General features: G+C 43.0%; 1 protein-coding gene across 1 annotated transcript in view; it reads right to left on the minus strand.

Moving 5' to 3' along the window:
* Positions 1 to 14,627, minus strand: part of LOC138961928 (mitogen-activated protein kinase kinase kinase 15-like) — a 73,404-nt gene extending 58,777 nt beyond the window's left edge. The window contains exons 1-13 of the mRNA XM_070333609.1: positions 13,756 to 14,627; positions 10,093 to 10,241; positions 9,112 to 9,334; positions 7,989 to 8,170; positions 7,152 to 7,227; positions 6,648 to 6,740; positions 5,267 to 5,373; positions 4,700 to 4,739; positions 4,117 to 4,238; positions 3,018 to 3,130; positions 1,440 to 1,599; positions 1,007 to 1,094; positions 425 to 499 (exon numbers count right to left, since the gene is read on the minus strand). Of these exons, the coding sequence (XP_070189710.1) occupies positions 425 to 499; positions 1,007 to 1,094; positions 1,440 to 1,599; positions 3,018 to 3,130; positions 4,117 to 4,238; positions 4,700 to 4,739; positions 5,267 to 5,373; positions 6,648 to 6,740; positions 7,152 to 7,227; positions 7,989 to 8,170; positions 9,112 to 9,334; positions 10,093 to 10,241; positions 13,756 to 13,797 (1,470 nt within the window). The 5' untranslated portion in view covers positions 13,798 to 14,627. The remainder of the gene's footprint in view (positions 1 to 424; positions 500 to 1,006; positions 1,095 to 1,439; positions 1,600 to 3,017; positions 3,131 to 4,116; positions 4,239 to 4,699; positions 4,740 to 5,266; positions 5,374 to 6,647; positions 6,741 to 7,151; positions 7,228 to 7,988; positions 8,171 to 9,111; positions 9,335 to 10,092; positions 10,242 to 13,755) is intronic.
* Positions 14,628 to 15,842: the final 1,215 nt, after the last annotated feature.

Consider the following 15,842-nt stretch of genomic DNA (forward strand, 5'->3'; position numbering starts at 1 on the left):
AGAGAGAGAGAGAGAGAGAGAGACAAAGGGAGAGAGAGAGAGAGGATGAGAGAAAGAGAGAGACAGAGAGAGGGAGAGAAAGAGAGAGACAGAGAGAGAGAAAGAGAGAGACAGAGAGAGAGAGACAGAGAGACGGAGAGACGGAGACAGAGAGACAGAGACAGAGAGACAGACAGACAGGCAGACAGAGAGACAGAGAGATAAGAGGAGTACATACACACCTACACATACACGCTCATGCACACACACACTCCACAGTGCAAAGTGTGTGTAGTGTTTACTCACAGGGCATCTGCTGCTGGTCATTTACACACACACACACACACACACACACACACACACACACACACACACACACACACACACACACACACACACACACACACACACTCCACAGTGCAAAGTGTGTGTTGTGTTTACTCACAGGGTATCTGCTGCTGGTCATCTCCTCGATGGGAGTGGACGCCTCCATGAAGAACTCGATCCAAAAGTTGAAACTCTGAAAAACATACACAATTCATAGAGAAACACTGTGCAACTTCTCTTCTACATTTAAATAAGTAAAGTATTTGATAGTAATCATTTCCCAAAGAAATGGTAAAATGACTTTCTCAATGATATACTCATCAGTTTTGCTCACAGCGCATGTCCTAATTTGAAACAACAGCCAGGAAGAATCAGAAAACAAATTTTACGACTTCACAAGGCACAGTGCAAGTTGTGGAGACACAATGGCATATTGAATGTTCAGTACTGTCTATTGCATCTGTACTTCATGACATCAAAGGCACAAACAATACCAAATGTACAGTCACTTTATATTGATCAAAACATCACCATGAACAATTTGTCACGTGCTTCCATTCTTTAGCTATGACTTGATGAGCAATCAACTGCTGCCGCCTTACCTGTAATTCTGTACCTATGAACATTAGCAATCCACTACTGCAGCCTTACCTGTAATTCTGTACCTATGAACTTTAGCAATCAACTGCTGGCACCTTACCTGTAACTCCTTGCTGTTGAGGGCAGGGTTACACTTCTTGCGGAATCTGTCGATGAGAGCGATGTTGCCCACTGTCGACTTCAGGTACCTGCCACAGACAGACTTACAGTCAAAAATTTGTTCTCTCTGCTGCCAATCACATACTATAGATCTATACCTGCACAAGTCTGCTGCCAGTCATTTATTAACCCATTTCCTTCCCCGCATGGCATGGAAAGTAACTCTGTCAATGTCAACCTTGAAAAAAATCGTAGAAAAGCAACTTCTGCGATTTTACCGAAATCATCAATGCTCAAACATCACAGGAAGCCAGTAAAAATGGTAAGAGATCTGCATGACAGGTATCATTGTGCACAGCGGGTGTTCCAGGGATCCGCAAATAGGAGGTGGAGCTGGCAGAATTGGGTACTGTAGGGAGGGGGGGTTCACTCACCAGTTGGGGGGTTCCAGCTTGTACATGCACTCGGCGGCCTGCGTGGCCTTGTTGTAATCCTCGGCCAGTACGCTGATCTCGAAGAAGGTGGCCACATCCCAGTAGTCTGTCAGTGAGGACAGGCTGCCCTTCTTGCCGATCAGGTTGTTCAGCGTGATGCCTGCAACACAGCGTGAGAAACGATACCGTCAATTGTGTTATAAGGTACAAGACGCCAGGCTGCCCTTCTTGCCGATCAGGTTGTTCAGCGTGATGCCTGCAACACAGCGTGAGAAACGATACCGTCAATTGTGTTATAAGGTACAAGACGCCAGGCTGCCCTTCTTGCTGATCAGGTTGTTCAGCGTGATGCCTGCAACACAGCGTGGGAAATGATACCATCAATTGTGTTATAAGGTACAAGACGCCAGGCTGCCCTTCTTGCCGATCAGGTTGTTCAGCGTGATGCCTGCAACACAGCGTGGGAAATGATACCATCAATTGTGTTATAAGGTACAAGACGCCAGGCTGCCCTTCTTGCTGATCAGGTTGTTCAGCGTGATGCCTGCAACACAGCGTGGGAAATGATACCATCAATTGTGTTATAAGGTATAAGACGCCAGGCTGCCCTTCTTGCCGATCAGGTTGTTTCAGCGTGATGCCTGCAACACAGCATAAGAAACGATACCATCAATTGTGTTATAAGGTACAAGACGCCAGGTTGCCTTTCTTGCCGATCAGGTTGTTCAGCGTGATGCCTGCAACACAGCGTGAGAAACGATACCATCAATTGTGTTATAAGGTACAAGACGCCAGGCTGCCCTTCTTGCTGATCAGGTTGTTCAGCGTGATGCCTGCAACACAGCGTGGGAAATGATACCATCAATTGTGTTATAAGGTACAAGACGCCAGGTTGCCTTTCTTGCCGATCAGGTTGTTTCAGCGTGATGCCTGCAACACAGCGTGGGAAATGATACCTGTGCAAGCTTCATGTCTCAGGGCTCCCCAAACTGTGCGTCCCTGCACCCTAGACACACTAGGAGATGTAAAAACAAACTACAAATTCTTCAAAGGGGTCCTGTGACGCACAAAACCTGAAAAGAGCGAGGCCCTGGATGCATTTAATCTGCGGCTACTAGTTTCCACACAGAATGGATAAGAACGTTTACTTGGCTGGATTTCAAGGATGAGAAAATGTTCCGCCAGATCTGTACTGAAGCGAATTTACTGTGTAATTCTAACCCAAATGATAAATAATGCTTCTGTGCAGAGTGACAATGTTTTGCCAAATTCATTTCACAAATTGACACAGGTGTTATTGTTATTACAATTTTGTAATCAATCCGATACAAAAAATCTCACCCTGTACTGTTGAAAACTGTGACCACATCATTGTCAGAACACATCATTGTCAGAACACATCATTGACAGACCACATCATGGTCAGAACACATCAGGGTCAGAACACATCATGGTCAGAACACATCATTATCAGACCACATCATTGTCAGACCACATCATGGTCAGACCACATCATGGTCAGAACACATCGTTGTCAGAACATATCATTGTCAGAACACATCATGGTCAGACACGTACCTATCCTCTGCAGCTCGGCACAGGAGGCGAAGTCTTTACCGGAGATGACGAGGAGCGTGGCCAGGTTGATACCTGCGTACTCGTTGGGCTGCACCTCAAACCCCTTGCGATACCTGCACGCAAACACTCATTCAATACAATGGAACATCAAAAATCTCAGAAAAGTCTTAAAAAGAAGGAAGTCAAAACAACAAGTAATTTTCATGTTCGACAGGCTAACTATTTTGCCTCTTAAGGACTAGACATCTTTTATATGATAACGAGAGAGGGAGAAAAAAAACCGGAAGAAAAATCTAGCCCGAATATGACTTACACCTGCAAACCTACCCTACCAGTAGGAGAGTGAGATTAAAATATGATAAAACAGAAAACTTGAAATAGGGGTACATTTATAGAAGCTATAGACAGACAATGTGAAAAAGCAAGGTGTTAAAAGGGGTTCCACTGTATTTCTATTTCCAGGCAGATAATTATCACATGATCAACACAATGCAGCAACAATACTTTGGAATACCTGCATGTCGACAGAACCTGTGATGATCATCATAAATCATAAATGTATCTAACATCACTTATAATATCTCCTTTGAAAGTAAACAGCTGGTGCTGCTAAATTCACTTGCAGTATTAGCAATTTTTGTTTGTTTGTTTGCTTAACGCCCAGCCGACCACGAAGGGCCATATCAGGGCGGTGCTGCTTTGACATATAACGTGCGCCACACACAAGACAGAAGTCGCAGCACAGGCTTCATGTCTCACCCAGTCACATTATTCTGACATCGGACCAACCAGTCCCAGCACTAACCCCATAATGCCAGACGCCAGGCGGAGCAGCCACTAGATTGCCAATTTTAAAGTTTTAGGTATGACCCGGCCGGGGTTCGAACCCACGACCTCCCGATCACGGGGCGGACGCCTTACCACTAGGCCAACCGTGCCGGTAGTATTAGCAATCACCAAGTGAGCTGAGAGTAATGTGTTCCTAACAGCAGTAGTTGGTGGATGTATAAAAGACACGGGGAACAGTGAATGATGCACAGAGATGGGATCAAAAAGCAGGCACAGTAGATGAAGGAAAAAGAACAAGCTGAACGCATACCAGCTGATGGCGTTTTGCAAGCACTCCGAGTCTGTGTAGTCGGAATCCACAAACTTGTCCTTGTAGATACGACCGCACAAACAGATCATGTCTGGTACCGGGGTTTCCGATCTCTCTATGGCCTGAACAAGCAAAACATGAAACAGTCAACAGATTTGAGAAATGTGTTTGCATGCTGGACTTTGTTTGCTAGTTTAGATGTTGCAGGTATCATCTTCACATCTACTGGCACCAATAACTACACAGGAAACTCTACTATCAAGCAAACTGACAGACAGACACATAACATATGAACACACACACTCTAATACCTGAGTTAGGTATTAACCCTTCTAAATACCTCCCACCTTGAATATTACAGTTATTCCTGATGGCTAATGGGTAATATATTGTCTTGTGCTTATATGCTAAAGCTGTGGTAATATTTTGTCTTGTGACTATACATATGCTAAAGCCTTGGTAATAATAATATATTGTCTTGTGACTATATGCTAAAGCTGTGGTAATATATTGTCTTGTGACTTATTATATGCTAAAGCCTTGGTAATATATTGTCTTGTGATTATATGCTAAAGATGTTTACCTTGAGAATGACGCCCAGGGCCTTGTCCCTGTCTCCATTTCTGTCAACAACAAAGCAAACATTAACTTTAAGATTCAGCAACATGTTTCAGACGAGGAAGCACCGCAACTGACAGAGAGGGTAAACAGAAACATTGTAACACATAGAGTCACAGCAGATACTATGGGTACTACCATGCAAACCATGATGTCAGTACTTGGTTGAGTGTCTGGTAGGTTAAGGCTGCAGATTTGTCTCATCTCCCAGGTCAACTAATGTGCAGACCTGCTAGTGGCTTATCCCCCTTTGGTATGTACACACAAGCTCAAGACCAAGTGGGCACAGCCTTTGAAAGCAGTGCAGGAATTCCATTCACGGAAGAAAGAGTGGCAAGGAAATAATGGTGGGGGTCTGGGGGCAACGCCCCGAGAAGCTGAAGCATTTTTTGTGTGTCGTTTTTTTATTTTTTTATTTCATTTTTGCTTTCGTGAAAAATCCGTGAAATTGCAGAGATTTGGATTGCCTGGCGGTAGAAGAAGAAGAAGTACAGCTGTGGTTGTGAAGTGTGAGGGACAAGAGAGAGAGTACCTGTTGAGAGCGAAAGCATAGAGTTGCTGGATGCCCAGCGCCTCGTTGATCTTGATGTTGGGCAGCTTCTCTAGGTCCTCCACTAGCCGCACCATGGACTGGTAATCCTGCAACATGTAACACTGGTTCGTTAGTTGTTGCTTTTTGGGTCCAGTGGACCATATAGGCCAAATCAGGACCCCATGTAAGACTGGTAATCCTGTAACATGCAAGACTGGTAATCTTGTAACATGTAACACTGGTAATCCTGTAACCTGTAACACTGGTACCGTATTTGACGGACTACAAGCCTTGACTTTTTTTTTTAAATCGCATTGCAGCTTATAAAAAGATGCGGCTAAAACGTTACCTAAACTTGAATAGCATTCACCTAATGGAAGTCGCCGCGGATTTTCATTTCGCTGGATTAGCGATTACCGGTACTTTATTAGCTCTCTACTCAAGACTCGGCGCTTTTCTCTTTCTTTCGCTAATCTTCGTTTGTCAACAAGTTGTCGTGACAAGATAGCGTACAGAGAAACACCGGATGTATCAGGATCTCGCGCGCGCCAGATTTCGTTTTTTTGTGTCTCGCGATAGTTGGAGGAGCGAGAGCCGCCATGTTGTGTTTTAGTTTGCTCGAAATGTGCGCAAAAGTTGTAAATCATCCCAAAAAAGCTTATTCCGGGTGGGACTACATGTGTGTGTTGGTTACAAATTGTGTGTGTGTGATATTTTTTTTCAAACTTTTTCACTTTTCTTCTTTGTTTCACTTGTTTATTCTCGGAGCCGATTTCGCCAAATACCGTACTTTCGTTTGCCTGGTTGTTTTGATTGATTGACACGATCTGATTATATTTTTTTCGACGGCGGCTAATATAGTGACGCGGCCTATACGTGGCTCGTCCCAATTTTTTCTTTTAAAAGTCGGGGGTGCGGCTTATAATCTTGTAATCTGTCAAATACGGTAATCCTGGGGGGCAGGAAAAACATAAAAAATGTACGCTAACACATACCTGGTTTTATCACGAAAATAGACGATCTTCAGAAACAACTGAGTCTGGTTTGTATGGGTTGTGAAAGAGTGCTCACTGTAGCTTTTATCAAGTCAAACTTTTCCATGTGACATCAAAAGCCAGTCACTAGTCCACTGTGTGACATACCAACTAGAGCCAACACAACATCCACTGACCTGAATCTCCCTGTATGAAAACAGCATGTTGAAGACAAGACCACTGTGTTACATACAGTTAGAGAGACAGACATACCAACTAGAGCCAACACAACACCCACTGACCTGAATCTCCCTGTATGAAAACAGCATGTTGAAGACAAGACCACTGTGTTACATACAGTTAGAGAGACAGACATACCAAGTAGAGCCAACACAACACCCACTGACCTGAATCTCCCTGTATGAAATCAGCATGTTGAAGACGACATCGACAGACAGCAGTTCTGGGTCGTCCAATCGTCGACGCATCCCTCTCAGGGCCTGAAGGCGCAACAATTAAGTCAGCATGAAATCAGGTCTTTCAGGTCTTGTATTGCCATCTTTTTTCACATAATCTTTATTTTACATGATAAATGTACCTGTTTGAACTAGCATGTTTTTAGAGCAGTGCATTTTGAAGATTATTTATGGACATCTTTTACAGCATACATACGTTTACTGCGTGCGTGCGTGCGTGCGTCTCTCTCTCTCTCTCTCTCTCTCTCTCTCTCTCTCTCTCTCTCTCTCTCTCTCTCTCTCTCTCTCTCTCTCTCTCTCTCTCTCTCTCTCTCCCTCTCTCTCTCTCTCTCTCTCTGCCAGGATGGAGGAGAGAAGGAGGAAAAGAAGGGAGGGTGTATAAACAAGGGGAGGGGAGGTAGGAAGAAGGGGTAGTTGCAAGTACATGTACTGTACCTGTTTCAGTTCTTCCCCTTTGTAAGTTTCGCGCACCTTTCGCAGATCATTCAGAAATCTGTCCTTGAGATGAGCGCTGAAAGTAAATCATAAAGAAAATTAAACAAACACACATCATAAAAGTAAATCAACAAACACACATCATAAAGAAAATAAACAAACACACAGAATAGCAAACCCCCCTTTGTCTGACTTCCACTGTCTTTCTACAGTGAAACCATTCAACTTTAACAGGACTCGGTGACTTTATTCACACCCACACACAAAAAAGCGGCAGACACTTTTGTTTTCTTGATCCCCATATTCAATTCAACAGTACGCCATCTGGTCCTTTTATGTGAGAGAGAATGAAGCATTAGACACCAGCATCCCAGGCTTATAGTATCAATCAGCAAACAAACATCACCCCCACGTCACTCTGTTGATGTCACCGACCCTTCCCTGAGCTGTCTGAAAGATGTGGTTCCCTCTGAGAGACAAGAGGTGTTAGCCAGAGGATTCGGGTAGGCTGGACTCGTTAGCCCTGGTAGGCAACCAGCCTAGGAGAAGGACAACTCCGAATAACACAACCCGGGCAGGAGGAGCTCGACAGCTGTGGCAGGTAGTTCACCTTGGAGAGACAACTCCGAAATCAAGTTTAGGCAGGGGAAGCCCGTCAGCTGTGTGAGGCAGTTCTCCTATGAGAAAAAAAACTAAGATGCAAAACCCAGGATGGCAGACCTGTAAAGCTACCAGAGAGCAGCCTGTCCAGGCTGGGCCCAGTGTTGGCCCCTCAGTGTGAAAACAGCAGTAAACCGCATGGTACCAAGTATCAATCATCACACACATCATACTCACACATTCTCCTTGTCCACATCGCTGAGCACTGTCTTGAGGCGTCGGACCAGCGTTGGCCCCTCGGGGTGGATACAGCAGTCAGCCGCCACAGACACACGAGGAGCCATATTGTCCATCACGAACACAACGCCGCACGAGTCGATCTTGTATGGCAGGAACGTGATCCCCGATGAACACGACAACTGCACAGGAAAGGCCTGTATATTTACCCCGACATACATCATGACTTTATCCGATTCTTAAGGTTAGTTACTTTGCATAAAGCCTGTCCTTAATTGGGCAAAGTGGACTACACGTAGTGCATTTCGTGAAGCTGGCTGCACGGAGCTTTCACACTGAGTTTTCGGGCTCAATTAACCCCTTCACTGCCCAGCACGTACTAGATACGTGGTCATGTTTGGTTTGTCATACGCCCATACACGTACTAGATATGTGGCATTTACATCAGCACTTTTCAGGACATTTGTGAAAACTAAATGGGAGGTAACCACAGTCCAACTTCTTGTAGGGGTTTAAACACAGTTCTTTCCCATTGACCCTTCAGATAAGTTAGTACCATGTGGTAAAAACATTTTTAGAATTTTTTTCCGATCTATAAGATTCAAAATGGCGGCCGAAAGTCGGACATCAACTCGTAGACCTGTTTTCAAATGATAGTGTTCTGGAAGCTCTACAAGAAGTGATTTATGGATTACCACACAGAAGAATACTGTTATGGGCTGTAATGTGAGTACCTGATGTTTGACACCAGTTTTAGCTGTGTTTTCTGCGGTTTTACGTGCTGCAGTGTATGTGTGAAAGTTTGGAAACTGTAACTTTTGACAAAAATGGTCATTATATCGATTTTTACTATAACAATCACAAACAAAGTCCAATGATCATGTTATCAGATAATAGCCAAGGGTGTAAGCAAACCACATGCCAAAGATCTAAGAGATATCTCAATAAATGATTGAGCAGTGAACAGATTAGTGAACCTACCGAAGAAAGCGAAATTTGGCCCGGCGCACAGCAATACCAAAATGCTGTTATACTGTGGCAGTGAAGGGGTTAAGGACAGGCTTAACAGGGTCTATCCTCACAAAATGGTAAGAATAAGACAAGGATCCCCCCTCCAACCCACCCTGAGTGACAGCGTGGTCTCGGGGTCGGTGTCGAAGAGGATGACGATGTTGTGCGTCATGCCCATGCTCTGTCGGATGCCGATGTGGTAAAAGAGGGGGGCCTGCTGCACGGCGATGGACATATCCACGATGGCCACGTCCGCGTTGTAGAACACATCCAGACCTGACGTCTCCCCAAAGTCCAGCTTCTGGAAGGACACTGTCTCCAGGGTGGCGTGCACACTGAAATAACACACGTCAAACATCTACACTCAACAAAGTCCAGCTTCTGGAAGGACACTGTCTCCAGGGTGGCGTGCACACTGAAATAACACACGTCAAACATCTACACTCAACAAAGTCCAGCTTCTGGAAGGACACTGTCTCCAGGGTGGCGTGTACACTGAAATAACACACGTCAAACATGCAGGGATGTCGTTAGGTGTCCGACATCGATCAAAGTCTGATTAACAGCCGCCTATGTCCGATTCATATGACCAGGTGTCAGTCACATGTCCTACCATATTTAATGGCCCATCAGTGAGAGGCAGAAAAAAAGGTAGGGCAGCCATATTCAGATTTTTGGGGAAATTATTTTGTACGAGTCTCGGCCAGCTACCTAAATAAGAGTTTTAGTCTGACCCTAACAATAACATCGCAAGGCTCAAAGAAGATAAATCTATATTCAATCAATACATACCCATTGCACTAAAAGGTTAACAGACCTACCTTTTACAGGCATTCTGTACGTCAGTGATGGCTTTTTCCCTGTATTCAATCAATACATACACACTGCAAGTGCTAAAACGGTTAACAGACCTACCATTTACAGGCATTCTGTACGTCAGTGAAAGCCTTTTCCCTGTATTTAATCTATACATACACACTGCACTAAAAGGTTAACAGGCCTACCTTTTACAGGCATTCTGTACGCCAGTGAAAGCCTTTTCCCTGTATTCAATCAATACATACACACTGCACTAAAAGGTTAACAGGCCTACCTTTTACAGGCATTCTGTACGTCAGTGAAAGCCTTTTCCCTGGCGGCAAGCAGCTCAGCATTGATGAGACTCTTGCTGTCACCGCTGGCCGACAGACCCTTATTGTCACCGTTGGCACTGGCCACACACACTACCTGTAGCGTCATAGCCTGCACACACATACAGCCTGACACTGTAGGTAATAATTATTACAGGTCTATATCATGCTATTAGGTGCGCTGGTAAATGTAATTTTTATATTAATTCATGTATTTTTGCATAGGCTTTTAGGCTTGTTAATGTTATGTTATTGTTAATGTGTTTGTGCATACACCTTGACTAGATCGAATGTACTTTGTTGTGGACGACAAAGTTAAATACTTGTTAACTCATACTCATAGTCAGGACATGTTATAGTATACTGCACATGCACGATTCATGATACTGTATATATGTTCAGAAAGTGAAAATGTGCAAAAATAACAAAACAAATCAGTTAAAAAAAATAAATACAGTAAGTTTTGATGTGCAGGTGACAAAAGATTGTGTTTATACATCAAGTCAAGCTGATAACTAAATACAGAAATTAGCTGTTCCATGAAAATGTTGTTGCCTGTGACACTTGAAGGACATGAAAGTGGTGGATGATTTTTCCAGCCTTTTCCAGAAAATACACCGTTAAGTTACACTTCTTCCCAATCTCATTCCATTTGACAAGCATTTTAAAACATGTGTTGAGAATATCAGCAAGAAAACAGATCACTTGAGTAAAAAAAAAAAATAAAAAAAAAAAATACTTGCTACATGCAGGGGTATGAAAATACACTTGCCCACAGCAAGTAGAAATTAGTTTACTTGACGATTACAAACTGTGAATTACTGACTTGTGTCAGTTGTGAGCAGTTATTAGTTATAATGTCAACTTCTGAGGTTGCACTTATAGTTTTCAATTGTAGAATGTATATTGTTCGCTTCAATATTATTGCAAATTGTAGATGTAGCGATAGACTCTGTAGCTAATACCTATCCTATTTGCCTAATGTATCAATTGAGTTGGTTTGAGACTTTGACTAACAGGAACAGTTCAAGCCTTGAAAGTGTGTTTATACAGAGAATACCTTTCTCAGTAGAATATTCTTTGAATTTCCTCATCCCTGTACATGTCAATTGCCATGTCAACTGTGACACAGACATGGAAATGTCACCTTTGTCACAGGCACTGATCTTCTTTCACACTCACACTCTCAATCACATCAACTTGCACCTGACTGTCACCAGTCTTCATCTTATGTCATGCAGTGATGCACCTATCACTTGGTAACACTTTAATTGTGTGTGTGAACAAAGCCCTACAAATGTACACACAAGTGACAAAACAAAGACTGAAAGAGACTGCCTTCTGAAACTAACAGCACATTGTAGCCCCAAAATACACAAGATCTACAACATTCTGTGAATACCATTACAAAAACTCCTGATTCATCATTCAGTGATTGGCACTGGCAGTGCAAAGTGCACAACCCCTTGTTTCAATGGGCACGCCATTTGCATGGCATCTTCACATGATTGCTTCGGACGTAGGTAGGCAATCACTTTTTTTAATTTCTAATATGTACAAATTAAACCTACTTGACAGGGAAATAAGTGTGCGACTCGAACGCTTTCGCTTTCATTGCGTTTTCTGCAGGTTTTTGTTTTTTTGTTTTTGTTTTGACAAATGTAATAAAAATTTGTAGGGTCGGCCCCTAAAAATAGGGTAGGTCGGGTTACCGTAACCACACCTATTTTTGTTTTAGGCCTAATGAACCATGTATCCATAATCCACTACTGGCAATAGTATGATCCAAGTGACGCCCCAATGCATTGAAACTCAAAATGACTATTAGTTATCAGGAGTTTTTAGTCAGCACAATAACTCTCAAGCCTCCAATGTTCTGTTCCATCTTCACTTCTCTCCATATCATTCAGTCAACAAGTTATCAGGCATGAAAACTGGAGAAAAAAAAAAAACTGAAAAAAGAATTCGAAGGCGCGTAGCGCCAAGTTTCGCAGGCGCGAAGCGCCAAGACTTCTAGGGGGGTTCGGGGGCATGCTCCCCCGGAATTTTTTTTTTTCAAGGGTGCAATTTGGTACAATCTGGGGCTATCTGAGCCTTAAAATTGGATTCAAACATGGCCCCAAAATACATACAAAATGAAGCAATCTGGTGCTCATTTGAAAGCAAATCTACTTCTTTTTCAGGCATTAAAAAGGGATTACAACAAGCTGGTATTGTCATGAAATATATATATATATATATATATATATATATATATATATATAGAATTTTATATCACTTTCAGACTACTAGGGGGGGGGGTCCAGGGGCATGCTGCCCCGGGAAAAAAATGTCAGTGGGTGCAAAATAAAGAGAGAGAGAGAGAGAGAGAGAGAGAGAGAGAGAGAGAGAGAGAGAGAGAGAGAGAGAGAGAGAGAGAGAGAGTGTCAACAATCTACGACACGACTGCCAACTAGTCTCGGCCCGCTAAAAAAACAATGACCGAGACTTTCAGTAATTCCTTCGCGTGACGTCTAACCCTCTTACGCCATAATGTGACGTCTTCAAATGACGAAATGTTAAAGTTTCTACCACAGACATACACACGCACAAACACACGCACAAACGCACAGACAGACAAAGTTACGATCGCATAGGCTACACTTCGTGAGCCAAAAAACGGAATCGCACAAATAAATCGGATGGCCCATTGAAAATAATCGGAAAAGTCGGAAAAAACGGAGAATTTTCATCCCTGAGTTATAGATACTGTGATGAAATGGGACACAGAAAAATAGATTACTCCAGCGGAATTCTCAAGTTGTGTCCGCGGAAATCCGCGGATTCGCGGAAAAGTCCCACCCCTGACTTGTACAAGTTGTACAAGTTTAGGCCCCCCCCAAAAAAAGGTCTGTTTACGGTAACATAGGCCCAAAAAATAGGGTCGGTAGGTCGGGATTTTTTTTCTTTTTTTTTTTCTCCAAAAAACCATATTTTTACGTTATTTTGCAAAAAAAAACAAAATTTTTTTTTTCTTTTTTCTTCCCCAAATGCCAAAAAAAGTCTAGGGTCGCGCGAAAAAAATAGGGTCGGTCGGGTTACCGTAAACAGACTATTTTTTTTGTGGCCTTATTACAAAACAAAAAGGTGCGAATGGGCAAAAAAATGGTGCAAGTGATACATTACAGTGTGAGTGTACTGCATGCCCCTAAGGCCAACAAAAACAAAAATGTTGGTTTAGGGTAAACAGACCAATACCCTATTTTTTCCTGTCGACCCTTAAAGTTAAACTTTTTTTCCATGTCTAAAAAAACCCCAACTTTTGGCACATTTTACGAACCATATACCGAGACTAACAAACATTTAAAAAATAAAAAGCCGACCTAATGACCCTGTCTTTTTGTTACCCTAAACCAACATATATTCTTGTTTGGCCTAACTGCATAAGTGAGCAGTTAATATGGTAAAATTACCAGAAACATTAAAAAAAAAGGTGCCAGTCTTAAAACAAGGATCGAGGCAGATACACCTTGAGGCAGATACACCTTGCGACCCACGGCAGACCAAACCAAATCAACAACTTCTCTATCTAAGTACTGGATAAGGATTCAATGTTGTGACAAACACTGCAACAGCACTATACTCACGTGATGAACTCCAAAAGACTTGTTGGACCTGGAGTGGGCCATCTTTTATTGTTTTAAGGCAATTCACTCTGGATGCACTGCACCTCACACACGTCACTCGATCAACATGCAGTGTCAAGTACGTTGTATGGTATACTGACCAGGTAAGTAGCACCAGTGCAAGACGAATGGCACGGGCACTTACAGTGACAGTACTAACACACCATTCTCAAAACAGCTAGGGAAGAAGAAAAAATGTGGAAATGACTACAGACCCAACCTCATTTGTACTGCTAGAGTATACCCATTGTCTGAGCTGCTATGACTCCAAGTGAGATCTGGATAGTTCTATAGTATCTTCTTCTTCAAGCACGCGCAGTAGATGGTAGGGAGGAAACACATGTAACACTAGCTTAGACTACACATCATACTGATACTCATCGCTTGATAGCTGACAGCCGTGGCGTGCAACTTTCACTTGGTAGCACCTAGTGCATGGAAAGATATATTTACAAAAGAGCAGGAGCTGTGTCATGTGGTCGAAAGCGCATTGTAACACGCAAATCCCAACAGAATGTAGAGTGGATGCTTTCATCGTCTGACCAGACTTCGGAATCTGTCCTCACTGCAATTGAGTGCAAACCTCACAAGGAGCAACAACCCCATGCATATGCATAGAGAAGCGTCAACATTATAACACTAGAATTCTAAAAATCAACTGCTTCGCCCATTACCTTCCTTCACAATCACAGAAAACGCAATATAAAATGAAAACTGCAGTATTGTTTGACTTTTCCTTTCCAAGACGCCATGTTTAGACAGTAGTCTCCCTTAGTAGGTCCTTTTCTGTTCTTTTTATTTGCATTATTCTTTCAATTTTGAAATTAACAAAGAGAACTTGTTAGAAAGTAGCAGGGTGAATCGTATTCTATCGTGATAAGAGAAAAAAATAAAGTTGAACAAATCACCGTCGTTGCTCGGAAGAAATCAACTAAATTGTTTACACACTTTGTGATGACGTCATATCGTGATATTTTCTTGATGTTGACCGATTTGTCTTGACGAACGCGCGCGCCCAACGAGGACACACTTCGAGTAACGGGGGAATCCCACTCATCCTTTCTGTCACATAACCTTGGCTAATGATGTCAGCTATGCGTTCCCACCGATGATAAGCTCCATAAACTTTAATGTGCCCCACAGAATATATGCTACAAAAAAGTAGATATTTTCAGTGGTTTTTTTGGCTCACGTAAGTGTAGCCTATGCGTTGCTAACTTTTGTCTGTCTGTGCGTGCGTGCGTATGTGTGTGTGTATGTCTGTGGCAGAAACTTTAACATTTGAAGACGTCATTATGACGTAAAAGGGTTAGACGTCACGCGAAGGAATTACTGAAAGTCTCGGTCATTGATATTTTGAGCGGGCCGAGACTAGTTGGTGTGTGTGTGTGTGTGTGTGTGTGTGTGTGTGTGTGTGTGTGTGTGTCTGTGTGTGTGTGTGTGTGTGTGTGTGTGTGTGTGTATGTGTGACGGAGTGATTGAGTTTGTGTTACTGTTTGTCGATTTCTTACGTGAGCCTTGAAGGCTTCGCCTCTTGTTTTTTATTAGCACAAACAGAAGGCCACATTAAAATGTGAAAATCTTATGAGGGCATTAAATCACAGGGGCGGATCATATCATTTTCATGGGGGGGGGGGGGGGGGGGGGGGTCCAAATTTCTTTTAGGGGCAATTCGACGACGCGAAGCTTTTAGTTGGGGTCGCGGCGTTCGAACCTCCTATGGGGGTCAGGGGGCATATGCCCCCCCCCCCCCCCCCCGGAAAATGTTGATTAAAACCAAGGAACTGACATGGAGCAATCTGGGGCATTCTGAGCCAAGAAACTTCCCCTAATACACCTTCCAAAAAGTACTCTAAAGAAGACAAATTTTGATCAAAACAAGGACAATTGACTGATTGACCGATCTGGTGGTAGCTGAGCCAGCAAAATACCCAACTACTTTCCAAAACCGTCACTGAGAAGAAAAACAAGTCGCGTAAGGCGAAAATACAATATTTAGTCAAGTAGCTGTCGAACTCACAGAATGAAACTGAACGCAATGCAACGCA

This window comes from Littorina saxatilis, linkage group LG3 (assembly GCF_037325665.1).
Source record: "Littorina saxatilis isolate snail1 linkage group LG3, US_GU_Lsax_2.0, whole genome shotgun sequence".
In the NCBI taxonomy this organism is placed as follows: domain Eukaryota; kingdom Metazoa; phylum Mollusca; class Gastropoda; order Littorinimorpha; family Littorinidae; genus Littorina; species Littorina saxatilis.